Below are 17296 nucleotides of genomic sequence, written 5' to 3'. Positions count from 1 at the left end.
TGGAGAGGAACAAAGGAAGGTGGAATGCTGCCTTGGCTGGGGGGCAGGGCTGGAAGTTAGTGAGTTGGTTGCTGGCTGTCGGAGGGCATGGAGGAGAGCCTAGGGGAAGGGGCTGGAGTTTAGGGGCCCAGTCTCCCCCATCTCAAGGGGGCCTGAGGCATCCTAGCCCAGTTCCTGTGACCAGACTACATCGGTGCTGCGCTGTGCTGGAGGAGCAATAAACCACCCTCAATTCCACTGGCTGGTGCAGTCTGTTTGTGCCATTTCGGGGTGCAGGAGACGGGGAACCCCCAACGCGCCGTCACACCAGGGCATTTCCTTTTCCTGTTCTGAACGAGCAGACAGACCAAGGTGGAGGAGCAGATAGAAAAGCAGGGGGAGATACAGCTTCTGTTGGTATTGTTGGTATTTTCTGGTATGCTGGCCTGCTGGACAGTTACAACCTGGCTAGCAAGTTGACCACAACACCTGCTGCTTGGATCCTGGTTTATGATCTGATCAGTGATGTCATGTCATTGAATCTTTCTTCTTAGACAAGCAGGCTGGGATGAATACAGCTTTGTTGGCGTTAGGATTTGATGAAAAGCCAAGAGAGTGAGAGTAGGATAGAAGGAGGCGGGTAGAAAATAACACAAGGGAAAACAAGCAGGATCTTGTGTGCTTGAAAACAAAATGTCGTGTACAAGATCATGGTCAGCTGGCCTTCCTCTCAGAAGAAAACCTTTAGATGAGCATTTGTTGAGTGATCTGGGATGCCAAGTTGGATAGGATATGAGAGGGGGAGCCGAAATGAACATGTCTTCTTTCCATGTCCCTTTTTAAAAAACTCATAAAGGGGAAAAGTAGGCATCATAATTCATCCTCCTCGTTATTTTATACACCAATTAAGCCTGATATCCATTACATCAATTTTGTTCTAGTCACTTCAACTGTAGTAACTTCAACAGTCCTTGGATTAATTCAATGTGGAATTTTGTATTTAGCCCCATCCAACTTCTTTATTTGGATACAACATTCACTGTTGTAAACAATTTGATCTGCTTTTTTGTGGTTATTGTAACATTTGACAAGCTTTCACATACTTTTTACATTTGAACTCATAATAGGGGCACCCTTTGGAGGTCCAATTGTCACAATAGGTCTCCTAGACCCTGCATGAGGGAATCTAAACCAGGAAACCCTTTATTCCTAGAGCCTGATCAGTAAGGGCATGTCTACACCGCAGGGCCAAAGCCAAAATAAGCGTAGCTAAAGTCGAAATAGCTTCATTCAGCTTTTGACGCTGTTCACGCAGCAGAAAGCCCGAGGTGGAGCACTCTTCCCCTCACTTCCCTTACTCCTTGTACAACGAGGGTTACAGGAGTCAGAGGGTACGTCTACACTTGCTCCCTATCTCAAGATAGGGATGCAAATGTAGCCGACCGAAATTGCTAATGAAGCGGGGATTTAAATATCCTGCACTTCAGTAGCATAATCTAGCTGCGTGCTATTCTGATTGCCAGCTGATTCGAACCAGGAAGTGCGCTCTGGGCCGTATTAGTTCGAATCAAACCCCTTGGTTCGAACTAACGTTATTCCTCATTTTTTGAGCAGTAACGTTAGTGCTCTGGCAGCCTTGCCCAGGAGCGACAGCCGCCTGGGAAGTGGGCCCAGAGAGAGCCCTGGGGTCGCTGGGCTCAGGAGGAGAGTGTGTGCGGCAGATGGGCCGTTGGGCCCCATGGCTGCCTCTCCAAAGGAGGCGTGCCTTTGAGTGTGCTAGCCCTGCTCTCTGGACTAAGACTGGCTCTGCAGGGAGGAGCTGAGGGGCCTCGGGTCCCTCCAGCCAGCAGTGAGAGGCCAGGAAGGACAGGGAAGGAGAAAGATGCTCTGGCATAGAAAAGAGGAAATGAACTGGCCAACAGAAAGAGGATTTGAGGGGGTTAGAAATGGGAGCTGGGAAGCTGCGAGGGGCAGAGAAGGCGAGAGAGAGGAGGAGGGGAAGGGAGGGAAAAGTCAAGAAAGGAGGAGGCCTGCCTTTGAAAGCCTCCGTGTCGGCTTGTGTGTTCGTGCCAGTGCCTGGCAGGCCCCCTCCGCTCCACGCTCGGGGGTGGGGAGGGAAGCAGGTGGCGGCTGTTGCTAATGGCCTGAGCCAGATTTCCTGTTTCCCTCTCATTTTATGGCCACTGCTGATTCATGCTCGATGTGGGCTGCTAAGCTGCCCCCCGCGGCAGTTCCATCTGCGGTGGTTGGGCTCAGGAAGTGGCCCCAAGCTTTGCTCTCCCAGTGGCTGGTGCATCATGCCCCTGGAGGGAAGAGCACACAGGAGTAGGGGAGCCAGGAGCCACGGCACTTCCTGGGCGTCTGCCTTGGGACAGGCTCGTCCCACCTTGTTGGGGCTGAGCCTTTCCAGCACTCCCTTCTGGCCCAGCCACTGGACCCACCTCTCCTCTGGCTCTTTCAATCCACTGCTGCTGGGCTAGCCAGGACGCTCAGCAGAGGGGGTGAGGGCGGCGGAGGCTGTGACGTGAATGCGCTCTCTGGAAAGGCAATGTGGCTCCTGCTCCCAGCCCCACGTTGGAAACACCGTGAACAGCAGCATCTGGATTCCCGATGGTGTCTCCAAATCCTCGTTTGAAACGACGCCATCAAAACTAGACCTCTGTGAGGAGGAGGGAGTTCGGGGGAGGGAGGAATAGGGACATCCCTTCTGTGCTTCAAACTGTCATCCCCCCTCTCCTCAGAGCAGAAGCCCCAGCCCTCTTCCTTGGGGCAGGGTTATCAGTTAACCAGCTGTAGGACCTTCACTCCATTCTTCTTCTCCTCTCCATACCCCTGTGGGTCCTGATATTGAACCTTTCAAACCCTTAAAGGCCCATTCCCACATGGTGGGGTGGGGTGGGCTGACCACTAGGGGCTCCTGCCTTGAAGGGGCAGACTACCCCATCAGACATCCATACAGAGTGGACAGTGCAGCTGCCAGTCACACTACCTGAGAGAGACTCGGTGGGCGAGGGCTGTTGGAGAGAGACAAGCTTTTGAGCCATACACGGCTCGCCTGCCGCTATTGAACCGTAGCAGAAACACGTGTTCGTTTTAGTCCTAGATTCATTCCAGAAGGGTATTGTTTTAACTAGAGGGGGCTCAGAAGCTCATCTGGACAGCCAGGCCCAACAGTAGATCCCACAAACTAGCCCTTCCTGACACTTTGCAACACACAGACCCCCCCCCCCATCTCCTCGTTTCACGCGTATTGCTTCTTTCTGCATCGCTTGTGGTTTGGTTTGGAATTCTTCCAGTCACCGTGGGGTAAGGCTGTTGGAAACCCAAAGGGAATCACAATGGGATGCAGAGCCGTCTGCTTCCAAGCTATCCATGCACAGCGGTTGAAGTCCAGGGGTGAACAAAACCAGAAGCAGGTGACTGTTCAAAGGTCAACACATGCTGGGTCTTTAGTCCAGCTCCTGGAAGACAAATGTCCATCTCACAAAATCTAGAACCACAATGGCCATTTCTTGCTGGCGTGCTCAGCAGCGATAGCTGCAGTGATTGGGCTCTGAAGACAGAACTATTCCTCCCTGATCAGGGCATGTTAGCAGGGCGGTACAGAGAAAACCTCTCTAGAGCTGACATGTTGTATGGAGCCTCCTCCTGGCCTTTCACAGAGGGCAGGTTGTTTCATGATTACAGCAAAGGGCTAGGAGAACAGAGGGCCAGTTCGAATCCAAGGTGAACCACTGACTCCCTCTAGCCATGCCTCAGTAAACCCAGCTTGACGGCAAGTGAAGAAGGAATGTATAGATCACTAGAAGATGTACCCAGCATTGCTTAAATACATTTGTTTTTCTTCATCTAAATCATTGTTCTGGGATGGAGGGGTTCAGTATGCAGGCTGCCCCAGGACAACCCCAGCCCTCTCTCACCACAGCAGCTTGGGGCAGGCAAAAAGCACCAGTCCGTAGCCGCTATAGCTGCAGTGGGCACAGCCAGGGGAGAGGTGCATGTCCCCTGGCTTGGGGGCAGACAGGAATACAGACGAACTCTCTGAAATATATAGTAGATAGTTGTCCCTTTCTCCACCCCTGTCCCTTGCTGACCCTATGGGATTATAGCAGCCCCAGTCCTCATCTCTGGCCCCTTGCTGCCCCCTTCTGGTCATTCTGCGGTATGACTCCCTCCTACCAGACTCCTTCCTTTTCCATTTTATGAGAATCAATTGAATTCCAGGCACATCCCATTGTCCTGGCACAACCAAACCCTGACTTTGCTTTGAGGTATGCTAAGAGGAAGCTGCCTACCAAATTTGGTGGTCCTAGCTCTTGCCGTTTAGAAGGAGTTCTTGAACAAATGGACTCACAGACAGACAGGTGCACATTTCTAAAATCTGTAGTGAGACACCTAGACAGACCCGAGTCACAAATGTTTCTGTGATTTTGGTGTAAACCCTCTTTTCCTGGACAGCTGCATGCAGGTGTGATAGGGGGACAAGCGGTCCTGTTGACTGCAAAATGCAGTGTCACCATCTGGATTGGGCTGGCCACTTCCATGAAGTTTCCAGGAAAGATAGAGCAGCTTCCATGAAAATAACTTGATTCCCTTCTCCCCTTTGCATTGATCCAGGGGATGTCATTGTGGTCGTGTCACCTGCTGTGCCACCCCATGCATATGGGGATGTGATTTCAGTCTGTTCCCAGAGAGGGTTCACTCTGCAGGGCATCAAGCAGCAGCGACTGTCTCCCAAGCGAGCCATCATGCTCAGCATGACAGCGAGTCAGGTAGGAACCAGAGGGCCACGAGGAGAATGATCCTGACTGTGTAAAACGGGCATATCCAAGAGTGCACCTGCTAAAACCTGCAATGGGTCAGGCCGATTCCAGTCCCAGGGAGGTTGATTTTGGCATGACTGTCTGACCTCTTGCAGGCTGGGTTCCTAGGATATTGAAAGCCTCCCAGAATACCTCGGTGGCTGGTGTAACATAATTGTATTGTGATGATGAGTTGCGATATTGAATAGATAGCAGGGTTAAAACAAAAGGAAGTTTTTCTTCACACAGCACATAGTCAACCTGTGGAACTCCTTGCCAGAGGATGTAGTGAATACCAGCACTTTAACAGGGTTCAAAAAAGAATAAATTCATGGAGGTTAGGTCCATCAATACTTATTAGCCAGGATGGGTAGGAATGGGGTCCCTAGCCTCTGTTTGTCAGAGGCTGGGAATGGGCGACAGGGGAAGGATCACTTGATGGTTCCCTGTTCTGTTCATTCCCTCTGGGGCATCTGGTATTGGCCACTGTCAGCAGACAGGACACTGGGGGTACGTCTAGACTACACCTCTCTGTTGACAGAGAAATGTAGATTAGACACGTCGAAATAGCTAACGAAGCAGGGATTTAAATATCCCACACTTCATTAGCATAAACATGGCCGCCACTTTTTTCCAAAATGGAGCTTTTTCAAAAAAAAAATGGCAGTCTAGTTGCGGATCTGTTGAAAATAAACCCTTTTTCGAAACACCCTGTATTCCTCAAAAGATGAGGTTTACAAACGTGTGCTGTGCCATTGCATTAGTCCATCATAGCCAACTGGGCCTCGTATTAGCTTGCACTTACTAAGGGAAATCATCGTTCCTGTAGCGACAAGCATGCTTCACCCCTGCTGCAGCACCGTGGGTGAACTCTGCTTGGGGCTTTCTTAGGCTCGTTACCCTTTTACCAGCAGCCCGGATTCCCCACCTTCTGACATCATGTTCCTTAGCTATGAGTGGCACCTCCAGTTACTTTCAGAGCTGAGCTTCCCTTGTGCTGGAAAATCCCATTAAAGCCCCTCCTACCTGGCAGCTGAGAATATGCCATTGTGAAAGTCAAACATGAATTTTGCCATTGATTTCAGTGGGAGCTGGCTCATACCTTAAATCTATACATCACCGGGCAAATTCACTACTGGACACATTAGTTGAACATAAAGTGTTGGGGGGAAAGTCAACATGGTTTCTGTAAAGGGAAATCCTGCCTCATTAATCTACTAGAATTCTTTGGAGCGGGGACAGGGGTCAAAGTACACTTACATTTCCAGAAAGCCTTTGACAAGGTCCCTCACCAAAGGCTCTTAAGCAAAGTAAGCTGTCGTGGGATAAGAGGGAAGGTCCCCTCATGGACTGGTCACTGGTTAAAAGGAAACAAAGAGTAAAAATAAATGATCAGTTTTCAGAATGGAGAGATGTAACCAGTGGTGTCCCCCAGGGGTCCATACTGGGACCAATCCTGTTCAACATAGTCATATATGATTTGGAGAAAGGGGGTAAACAGGTGGCAAAATTTGCATATGATACAAAACAGCTCAAGACAGTTAAGTTCTAAGCAGACTATGAAGCGCTACAAAAGGATCTTTCAAAACTGGGTGACTGGGCAACACAACGGCAGATGAAATTCAATGTTGATAAATGCAAAGAAATGTACATTGGAAAACATAATCCCAACTATACATATAATGTGATGGAGAGTAAATTAGCTGTTACCCCTCAAAAGAGATCTTGGAATCATTGTGGATAGTTCTCTGAAAACATCCACTCAATGTGCAGCAGCTGTCAAAAGAGCAAACAGAATGTTAGGAATTATTAAAAAGGGGAAAGCAAGTAAGACAGAGAATACCTTGTTGTGTCTATATAAATCCATGGTACAGCCACATCTTGAATTCTGTGAGCAGATGTAGTCTTCTCATTTCAAAAAAGATACCTTGGCATTGGAAAAAGTTCAGAGAAAAGCAACAAAAACGATGAGGGGTTTGGAAAGGCTGCCATATGAGGAGAGATTAATAAGACTGGGATTTTTCATCTTAGAAAAGAGGAGACTAAGGGGGCAATATGATAGAGATCTATAAAATCATGACTCGTGTAGAGAAAGTAAATAAGAAAAATTTATTTATTTGTTCCCATAACACAAATAGGAGTTACTAAATGAAATTCATAGGTAGCAGGTTTTAAACAAACAAGGAAGTATTTCTTCACACAATGCACAGTCAACCTGTGGAACTCCTTGCCACAGGATATTGTGAAGACCAGAACTTTAACAAGGTTCAAAAGGAGCTAAATAAATTCCTGTAGGATTGGTCCATCAATGGTTGTTAGCTAGGATGGGTAGGAATTGTGTCTCTAGCCTGTTTGTCAGAAGCTGGAAATAGGCAACGGCGGGGGGATCGCTTGATGATTTCCTGTTCCGTTCACTACCTCTGGGACACCTGGCATTGGCCACTGTCTGCGGACAGGACACTGGGCTAGACGGATCTTCGGTCTGACCCAGTCTGGCCGTTCTTACACTCTTAGGGTATGTCTACACTACCCCGCTAGTTCGAACTAGCGGGGTAATGTAGGCATACCGCAATTGCAAATGAAGCCCGGGATTTGAATTTCCCGGGCTTCATTTGCATAAGCCGGGCGCCGCTATTTTTAAATCCCGGCTGGTTCGAACCCCGTGCCGCGCGGCTACACGAGGAGTAACGGTAGTTCGTGCCGCGTGTAGCCGCGCGGCACGGGGTTCGAACCAGCCGGGATTTAAAAATGGCGGCGCCCGGCTTATGCAAATGAAGCCCGGGAAATTCAAATCCCGGGCTTCATTTGCAATTGCGGTATGCCTACATTACCCTCCTATTTCGAAATAGGAGGGTAGTGTAGACATACCCTTATATTTTTATCACTATGAAGAGGATTTTTAATCAATGACTGTGTCATCAAGAGGATGCTCCTCATGTGTCATATATAACTGCATAACTTCATGGTTCCTCACATCTCTCATAAATTAATCCCCTTATGTACAAAGAGCATGTATTGCTGTAGATTGGCAGGGTTCTCCTATGATGGTGCCAGTTGGCAAGCTTTTTATCTGCTGCTTTGTGTAATCTTACATTGGGTGCAGCTGAATGCGTTTGCATTTGGCATTGTCAAATCTTAGTTGAAGGAAGTCAAGATAATCATTAAAACAGGGCTTCCAAGCCAACTGAGATAGACAGGAGTGAGCCCAGGCCTGCACTGTTCATACCAGCCCAACACCCAGTGATGTAAGTGAGATGTTTCCTTGCACAGGGAGACAGCCCTTAGTAAGTCCTGTGTGCACACGGCGGGGTAAAGGGGACGTGGGACTGGAGAGTGGGGCACTTTCTGGTTTACCAAGAAAACTCTGCCCAAGGAGCTTGTTTGCCACCTGATCGTCTTCAGACCTAAAGAACCTTCCCCCCTCATCCTCACACCGTACCAATACAAATATCGCTGGCTCCCAAAGGCTTGTGAAGGAAGGTCCCTAAATCCTCAGGCTGGCACTGAAATACAAATGGCCTGATTTGCCCAGGCGAGGAGCAACCACAGCTCCCCTGGGCCTCCTGAGATCTGCGTGCTCAGCTTCCCTGCAGATCAATGACTTGTAAAGGGTGGACTTAGGAGACTAGCAGGAGGTTCCCATGAGGATGTGCTGGCCTGTGTTGTTTCAGGTGGCTGTTTTTTGCCCTAACAAGATTTCAAGTGCCCCGGAGAGGAGATCCTCAAGAGAAGACCTTCCTGCTGAGCCACGCTTGCACTGCCTGATCCTACTGCTGCGGAAGGAGAATGCTGGCCATCACGTGCCTGCGCTGGTGAGAGGTAAAGCCAGTCCTTCCCAGGTCCCCCAGGGAAGGGCGCTGGGATTCGGGTGTGCACCACTCCGACCGGGCAGCCTCGTTTCACAGCACCCCGAGTGGCAGTCAAACTCTTCCACATCTTCGCCCCTGACCGTAGCTTTCAGTAAGGAGGATGCATCACCAGGCTTGTGTGTGAATCAGCCTCCACCATTGGATCCACATTCAGGGTAGCAGGATAATCAAGCTGCATAGTAATTTGGTCTTTAGGCTCCAGTCTTTGGACTCCTCATTGCCCAGATAATCATGGTGGCCAAAAGGACCCCATCCTGTCAGACTCAGACCTGGCCCCTGCCATCACCTATTTGTGAGTGACCCCAGGCTTCATTCCGCGCCTGGGAATTCATATTTTAAGGCCAGGAAAGACAGGTAATCTAGTCTAACACAGGGCAGAACATTTCGCCCAGCTTCCCGTACCACGCCTGGTGTTCGATTAAAGCGTCTCTTCCAGCAAGGCACCCAGTCTTTAGCTGACGACTTCAAGAGCCGGAGAATCCACCAGTTCCCTCAGCTGCTTGCTCAGTGGTTAATCATGCCCCTGTTAAAGAACTGCACCTTGTTTCTCGTTTGAATGTGTCTGGCTTTCCCTTCCAGTCACTGGCTCTTGTTACAGCCGCCTGCGCTAAGCCTGAGCTGTTAGTACCAGGCATTTTCTTCCCTTGAAGGTTGATCCAGCGCAACCAGGTCACCTCAGCCTTCTTTCTGATAAGCTAACCCGACGATCTTCCCTTGCCTTTGGTGCCGCGAGGCTGGGTTACACCAGGGGAGCAGCTGGTGCTTTGGGTTCCAGCGGTTGGGCCGTCAGGACTGGCTCTTTGTCCCGAGCACAGCGCAGTTCTCGTCCCTTCTCTCTGCCCTGGCCCCTTTTCCATTTCTTTTCAGGCAGGGCCCCTGGAGGCCGGTTATTTCCACATGGCTCCAATATGCTCGAACCTCTGTAATCCAACAACCCTGGGAAACAGGAAATGCCGGATTAAAGATTTTGCCAGGCCAGGGAAGGCGCTATGGGGTCTGGGCGTGAGGGGTACAGGGTGGGGCACTTACCAGACACCCCACTCCCAGGAGCACATGCAGCTCTATGCACCCTGCCGCTCCCAGGCGCCAGCGGGGAAAAGCTGCAGTGGTAGCACATTGCTGTGCTGACGTCCCCCAGCAGTGCAGAGCCCCTTCCACCTCTGGCCATGGGTATTCCTGGATTGGGGGCACCCAGAGCACAGGGGTTCAAGTGTGATCGCTTTTCTCTGTGCCCTTCTCTAGCGTTATCCACCCTTTCCAACCATGAACTAAACATGTTTGTAAGGAAAGCATTATTATCCCAGTTTAACAAATGGGGAAACTGAGGCAGAAGGACGCTCACTGACTTGGGCACCATCACACAATAAATCTGGTGACTCATACGTGTTTCATCTGCATCATCCATTCGTCACTGTTCCTTTATTCCTCTATAGTATTCCCCTAGCCATCCCGCCCTCACTTGGACCCTTTTCTTTGCAAGATCGGACCCTGTGTTCTTTGGGGCTGGGTGCTTGACAATGTCCCCTCACTGCCTATCCCAGTTTGAGAATTCCTCTTCCTCTCTCTAGTGTCTTGTTTTTCGATTGTGCACCATATCATGCTTGAAAATGGAAAACCATCCATCACAGCTGTTGCTGCAGGAAAGACGTTTGAGGGTCAGAATGACTGGACAACTCCAAAGACTCTTTCCCTTGTTTCCAATGAGTATCGCACACGCTCCCTGAAAACATGCCCAGGTGTGACTGATTGATCAAGGCAGACTAATTGCTGCACTGAATTGTTTTCTGCCTGCATGCCTGTGGAAAGTTACTCGCTGAAGAAATGTGGTTCCTGGCCTTTCTAAGGGAATTTGAGCTAATCGTTCTCTTTGAGAAGGTCCCTGAGAATATGTAGCATTTACAGCACTTGAACAGAGCCAAGCAGAAACTGGCACAAGGAACCCTTTGGGAAGGTAAAAGATTGCTGCTCAAAAATGCATCGAATCGAACCCCAGAAGGCAGCCCTGCGATCTGCTCGTCTGACCTCTTGCATAATCCAGGCCAGAGAATTCTCTGAAGCAATTCCTGTCCGAACTGGGGCAGAGCTTTAGGGAAAACGTCCAGATCTGATCACACCAGATCTTTTTCATCCTTAGACCAGCTCTGCAAACATCCTTCCCTGTGGTCATGATCAATGCTTGGAGGATCAGGCCTGTGGTCAGGGCTGGTGCCTGACTCCAAGAGCCTTAGTCAGGGATCAGACGCCAAAGCCAGGGGTCAGAACCCCAAGCCAGAGTCTAAATACAGAAGCCAGGTGGGAGGCCAAGTCCAGGTACCGAAGCTGGGGTCGGGATCGGCCTTGGCGTTCAGGGCGGAAGCCAGGGCTCCAAGTCAGGGTTGGAGTCTGGGAGCGAGACAAGAGGCAGGTCCATCCCTGTAGCTGGCTGGGGAGTCCACCTAGTTGCACGGACACTTCCTGGGGCTCCTCTTGGTCTTAAATAGGGTGCCTGGGCCAATCAGAGCCATGTGGGAAGCTGTCAGTCTGGTCTTCTGAGGTGCAGCTTTCTGTGGTGTTTGCCTCCCCGGGGTCCCGTGACAATGTATCCAGCCTTCTCCGGCTGCCGGGGCACCTGCCTCCTCTCTGGCCTGTCTGCAGAACCCCAGCCCTGCCCCCTTGCATGGCTCCAAGCACCGACCTCGGCTGGCGGCTCCTTTCTAAGCAGCTTGTGGAGCAAGCGGACTGTCTTGTCCAATGAGCTTTAGGTTGGCCCCCAGGAAATGCCAAGCTGGTACAAGGCCTCGACTGAGCAGTCCAGCGTTGCCAAGGAGCAGCCGGCCGTGCCTGGTGACACGGCCTACTTACTTCCCGACCGACACAGAACGCAGAGGCTCCTCGTTCTCCGTGGAGCGGGGCAGGTGTGGGTTGCGAATGCTGGGATGTTGGCCGCAAGGCTGAGAGTCCTTCTAAGAACGGGAATGGCCCAGCCAGCCTTTCCAGCCGTCACTGAATCCTGCTGTAAATGAATGTGGCTTGCCATGCTGGCGAGGCTGCTTCTGACGCTGTGTTTTACATTCCTTGGGCGAACTCGCCAGCACCCTTATTAATGTCTCCGTCAGAGGAGCCTGGAAATAGGACCCAAGGATAGGTGGCAGGACGAAGCGCACACCCACTGAGCCGAGCGCCGACGGCATGCACCGGGAATAGTGTGTCGGACTCTGTCTGTCGTTCTGTCCCTAGGGCTGATGAAGGAACTGGCAGAACGGGGCCTCCTTGGGGAGCTACGAAGCAGCTTGCCACCCAGTGCTGAACTGGGATCTGCATGGGGTATCCACGTAGCTCCCTATACCGACAGCCTGCTGCAGACGCTGGGTAAGTCCGAGTGCCGCTGTTCCAGAGCGGGACCCCGAGGTCTGCCAGAGCCTGGGCTCTTTACGGGGAGCTTTTGTGAGCCAGAACTTTAGATCTGGTTCATTGTCAGCACTGGCCTCTGAGACCTTTCCCGATGCTGCTGGTTAGTGACTCCAGTCGGACAAGTGGAGTAAGGTGCTACCCTGACAAAGGCAGGGAGGCAGAGAGGAACACCTGGCTGGGGGCAGGGTCTGGGAGCGAGTCAGTCTTGGGCTGGAACCATGAAGGAAACAGACTAAGGAGGGGGCTGGAATCTAGGGGCCCAGGAACCCCATCTCAAGGGGGCTGAGGCATCCTGGCCCTGACTCCTGTAGACACATCACGTCTGTGCTGCGCTGTGTCCTGGAGAAGCAATAAACCCCCCGTTCTACCGGCGGGCGGAGTCTGTTCTTGCTGCTACGGGGCTGCAGGATCGGAGGAACCCCGACTCGCCGTCACAAACAGATACTGCCCTGACCAGATATAAATATCTAAACGTCAGTTAGAGACGCAATCCAGCCTTTCTAGCTCTGGTCGGTTTCGGGCTGGAGAACGATTACCTGCTGGTGTTGTGCAGGTCAGCCCTCGCTATAGACCAGCGTGGGACTGTCGCCAGACACTTGCTGATGTCCTACTTGTGTATCTGGGGGCTGCTGCTCCTAGAACCCAGGCTCTGTTATTCCCTAGAGGATGAGTCAGTCCCTCCATGTTCAGAGAAGGGGGAAGCTGTTACCCTGGTTAACTAGGATTGTTGTTTTGATCTCCCTGGGCAGGAGGCAATCTGAGTGCAGTGCCAGACTTGGGTATGGTTCCTCTGGATCTTTTATGCCACCGAAGCTACGCCTCGGATCCTGAAATGGAACAAGTTGTCATCCTGACTCTAGTTGGGAAGGAAGCCCTGAAGAGTGCTGGCCATCTTCTGTGCCACATCCTTCGCCCTGGCTGCCAGAAGCAGCCTCCGAACTCCGGTGAGTCCTGCTCTTGGGGAAAGGTTGGAGGCCTAGGCCAGCTCCGTTCTATCCAGCTCCTCTTCTCAGTGGTTTTACTTAGGGAAAGGAGTGATAGGGCCTGTCATGGGGCCTGCTCTTCCCCATCCTTAGACGCCCCACGTGCCTCTCAGACTCTCTCTGTTGAGTGATTTGTTTACATCCCCGTCCCCCACTAACACGATACCACATACAGTGTCTCTCCTCCTTTAGCCCTTTCCCACAGGGCTCTCTCTCCACCCAGTGCGCTGCATGTACTGGACTCCCCCCACTGCATCCTTTCTGTGTCGTCCTCATATCCCCCGCTGCTGGACTAATTCACTCTCCCAGCCTGAGCATCTGACTAGCCTGCACCTCCCCAGCCAGCCTTTTTGGGAGGAGCTACCTCGGAACACAGCAGGTCCATAGATGTGCTGATTAACCTCCCTAAAGGCACCAAAGGTCTGTGAATGTCAGCGAGTGATGACCTCATCCATGGATCACGATTCAAAGAACATTTTGGCCCAGATGGGCACCTTTTGATGCAGGGGGTTTGGACCAGTTCAGGGGAGTGGTAAGGCTCAGGCTAGCTCATATGTGTAATCGGAACCAGTTTACCCATCCCTAGTCTTTAGCAGGCAGGATGGCTCTACAAATGGGGAAGAGAACAGGGGAGTCAGGAGACCTGAGTTCTAGTCTAGCTCTGCCACTGATCTCCTGTGTAACCATGGGCGTGTTACATCACTCCTCTGTGCCTCAGCTTCCCCATTGGTATAATGGAGATAGTGACTGTGACCTCCTTTGTAAAGTGCTTTCCAACTGTAAAGTACCATAGAAGAGCTAAGTAGTATGATTATTGTGTTCTACTAACGGGAAGTAATTACGCAGAAATTGTTACGGAATAGAAAACAATGTATTCATTAACATCAGGCCAGTTTGGCAGCCTGGCTCCTGCTGAGTAGCACCTTACCCGGAGAGCCATCTGGAAACCAATGGGAGGGCTCGCAAAGGAAGATACTACGCAGGCGTGCCAGGGTGCCCAAATCTAGCCCATCGTAACTTCAGCAACGTACAATTATGCACTGAACCCCAAACATCTTGCTATCCAGCAAACAAGCCTAGTTTGCAAACATAACAATAGTTAAGCTATTCCAGTGACAAGTCAGTGTTACAATGGCGCTTATTACTATAATTAATATCCCTTAAAATGAAGCATTATCAGAGTGGTTACAGAGTATCTATAATTATATGCTATTCTGTGTCAAAGCACTTAAATACCCTTGGATTCCCAACATATAGTTTCACCTGCTCTCCATTCTTTAATCACTTGATCTCCGTGTCTCTGCTGATGAGGCACAAGGTTTGTTATTTGCTAGGGAGCCCGTTCCTGGCTCGATTGTCAGGCACTGTTTGAATATGCTCGGTTTCGCCCTGGCTGGAGAATGGGGCAGCGGGGAGACACGCGCTACCACTTAATAACGAACAGGTCTCTCTTGTCTTGCAGAGGGACTTGACCCTGGGTTTGAGCTTCTGAGCCTCAAGTGGCTGCCCCGTCTCACGCGAAGTCAGGCCAAGGAAGTAAGCCCCTTCGAGGTGGGAGACACCTGCTGGCAAAGAAGCCTCAATATGCTGATGTCCAGCCCAGCTCTCGTCTGTGCGCTGCGCAGGGTCAACGCCTTTGGGGTTCTTGCCGAGACTCTGAAGAAGCTCAGGCTTCTGGGGGACAAACAGCGCATGGGCACCGGGGACCTGCAGAGAGTCATGGCCTTGACTCCAGAGACGGCCTTCAGGCAGGCGGCTCTCTTCTTCTCCGACAAGGAGCTCGTAGCCGGTAGGAGTTGTTACTGGGAACGGCCTTTGCAGCTAGGCAGACCCTGGGCTGCTTACGCAGTGCAGACAAAGGAGCCTTCCACTGTGGCTTCCATTCAAGCAGGAGGAGACACACACGAAATGGGCCAGTTCTGCACGTAGGTGCATGTCCAGTGAAGTCACTGGGAGCCGAGGCACCGGGAGGGAGGATTTGGCCCTAATAGTCTAACACAACTGTGTACCTCCATTGCGCCTTTCCTCGGAGGCTCTCAAAGCACGTTCCACTACTGAGTAGCCCTTACAACACCCTGTAGGCTAGGGGAATCGGCTTCTAGCCATTTTGTATGCTTCTGTTTCAGAAACCGAGACGCGGAGAGCCTGTATGACGTGCTGAAGGGCTTCCAGTAGCAAAGCCAGGCACAGAACCTAAAATGAGGGGCCCCAGCCTTTTTTTCTCATAGACTCATAGACTTTAAGGTCAGAAGGGACCATTATGATCATCTAGTCTGACCCCCTGCACAGTGCAGGCCACAAAATCTCACAAAATTTTCTAACCACTCCCACACCCAGTCCCCTGTTCTAAGCACTCCCTGCCCCCTGCCCCATAACTGATCGCTTTGAGACTCACGGCAGAACATGGGTAGCCATCCGCTCCACGACTCCTGTTGGGTTTGACCGTGCAAAGTAACAGACACGCCAGGGCCTGGTGTCCCAGTGCAGGCAGGCTCCTTGGGGCCTTTGGTTAGCATTTCTCTCTGAACTAAAGGAGAGCAGCTCATGGAAGATGGATGGTGCTGTTCCAGAAGCTCCCCACACATGAATGATGCATGCTGGCACTAACACATCTGTGCGGGAAACCTGCCTGTTTCCTTCTGTGGGAAGGAGTGTGCCTCCCGACCTACTAAAACCGAATCGCTTGGCAAACTGGGCTCTTGCATTCAGAGGGGAGGCCTTGGAACAGCCAAACTTGGTGCTCGCTCCATTGCTTAAGAACATAATAGCGACCAGACTGGCACAGACCAAAGATCCATCCAGCCCAGTATCCTGTCTGCCCACAGTGGCCAATGCCAGAAGCCTCAGAGGGAGGGATAGGATGCAGTGCTGAACAACTTCCAATGGGAAATCCATCGGCACATCCCTACAGGTCTAGGGAAATCCTGAGTCCCAGCACCGAAAGGGTAAATAATCCATAATCACATATGCTGTCACCTCATGTGCACATCACACCCAGGGCATCTGTATTGGATGAGGCAAAGGTGTCAAAGCTCCATAGACTCATGATAAATTCCTTATGAGTTATAATAACCCTCTGGTTCTTCCTGTCGCTGCCCGTCTGCATTGCTGCCGACTCAAGTTCCCATGCGCCTGCCTGTGCTTGTGCAGCGCACAACAGTGCGGCAGCCCAATCGAATAGCCGATGTGAACTGCGATGATGTCCAAAGTGTGTGCACGTGCTCCTGCGAAGATCTGCAAATGAGCTATACAGATGTTCTGTGTGCAGCATGGAGGAGCACGAGGAGGGGGAAAGGGCGGGGAGCCGACAGCTCAGCTAGATCTCCCCAAGAAGCCATGCGAGCTGATGCAGCATTGACCTGCCTTAAAGTCCTGGTGCACGAAAGGTTCAGGGCTGAGAGATCAGCTAGCACAGGGAGGGGTGGTTCAGATGCCTGTTTTCCCAGCTAGGCCATTGTCAGGGTAGAAATGAAGGAGAGAACCTGCAATTAACCACGACGCCCGCAGCCAGCAGGAATTCTTTCACGGGTCGCTCTGAATTCTTTCCTCCTCCTCCGGGGTCTGTGTTCTGAACAGCAGTTCTTCCTGGGGTGGTTGCAGCAGGGTGAAGGCCACTGCTATTGCCATGGCACCTACAGCTACAGGCCCAGGCGCAACAAGCCGTCGGGGCTGCCTCCCTGGGATTAGTCACAACAAGCACATCTCCTTCCCTTGCAGATTGCACTCGCCGCCCTGCTGGGAAGTACCTGCCACCCGCTGGCAGAGGAGCCCGGGCTGAAGGTAAGACCAGACGCATGGGTCAGTGATGCCCTTTGTGCAGAGTTTGTTCTCGGATGATTCCCTGGTCCTGAAATACGGCAGGGCCATTCGGTGTTTACTGAAACCGTTGTCATTGTGCAGCCGCTGGCCCTACCCACCCCATGGGGTTAGCAGCCCCAGGCTGCCGTGGGCGGACCCCTGTGCTTCCGGAGAAGTTGGGCAGGCGGTAGCATCACAGCCACTCTCTGCAAGGGATGCCAGGATGGGAGCAGCTTTGGTGAGCAGAGCAAGGGCCATAGGGTCCCGCTGTGGAGGACGCCGGCGAGTGTGCTGGCTCACACCCTCTCCTTGACCATGACCCCCCTTCCCCTGTCATGGGCTCCAGGCTGCTGGCCCAGTGGGGGTTGTGGCTGATTTGATCACTGCAGCCCTTTCACTGGCTGGTGCCAGCATGAGGGGCTCACCTCTGCTTCCAAGGGGGGCGGGCACTGACTGGCCCTTGCTCTTGATTTCT

General features: G+C 51.7%; 1 protein-coding gene across 5 annotated transcripts in view; it reads left to right on the top strand.

Moving 5' to 3' along the window:
* The window catches only part of DNAAF8 (dynein axonemal assembly factor 8), a 119469-nt gene that overhangs the window by 76740 nt on the left and 25433 nt on the right, over positions 1-17296 (top strand). For all 5 annotated transcript variants that reach the window (XM_075899063.2, XM_075899067.2, XM_075899060.2 and 2 more), the window contains 6 exons: positions 4597-4751; positions 8453-8600; positions 11867-11998; positions 12790-12984; positions 14486-14812; positions 16741-16803. In XM_075899063.2, coding sequence (XP_075755178.2) covers positions 4597-4751; positions 8453-8600; positions 11867-11998; positions 12790-12984; positions 14486-14812; positions 16741-16803 — 1020 coding nt within the window. The remainder of the gene's footprint in view (positions 1-4596; positions 4752-8452; positions 8601-11866; positions 11999-12789; positions 12985-14485; positions 14813-16740; positions 16804-17296) is intronic.

This window comes from Pelodiscus sinensis, chromosome 15 (assembly GCF_052426305.1).
Source record: "Pelodiscus sinensis isolate ZL-2025 chromosome 15, ASM5242630v1, whole genome shotgun sequence".
In the NCBI taxonomy this organism is placed as follows: Eukaryota; Metazoa; Chordata; order Testudines; family Trionychidae; genus Pelodiscus; species Pelodiscus sinensis.
The sequence above is the reverse complement of the archived record's forward strand: the minus strand, read 5'-3'. Positions and strand labels throughout refer to the sequence as shown.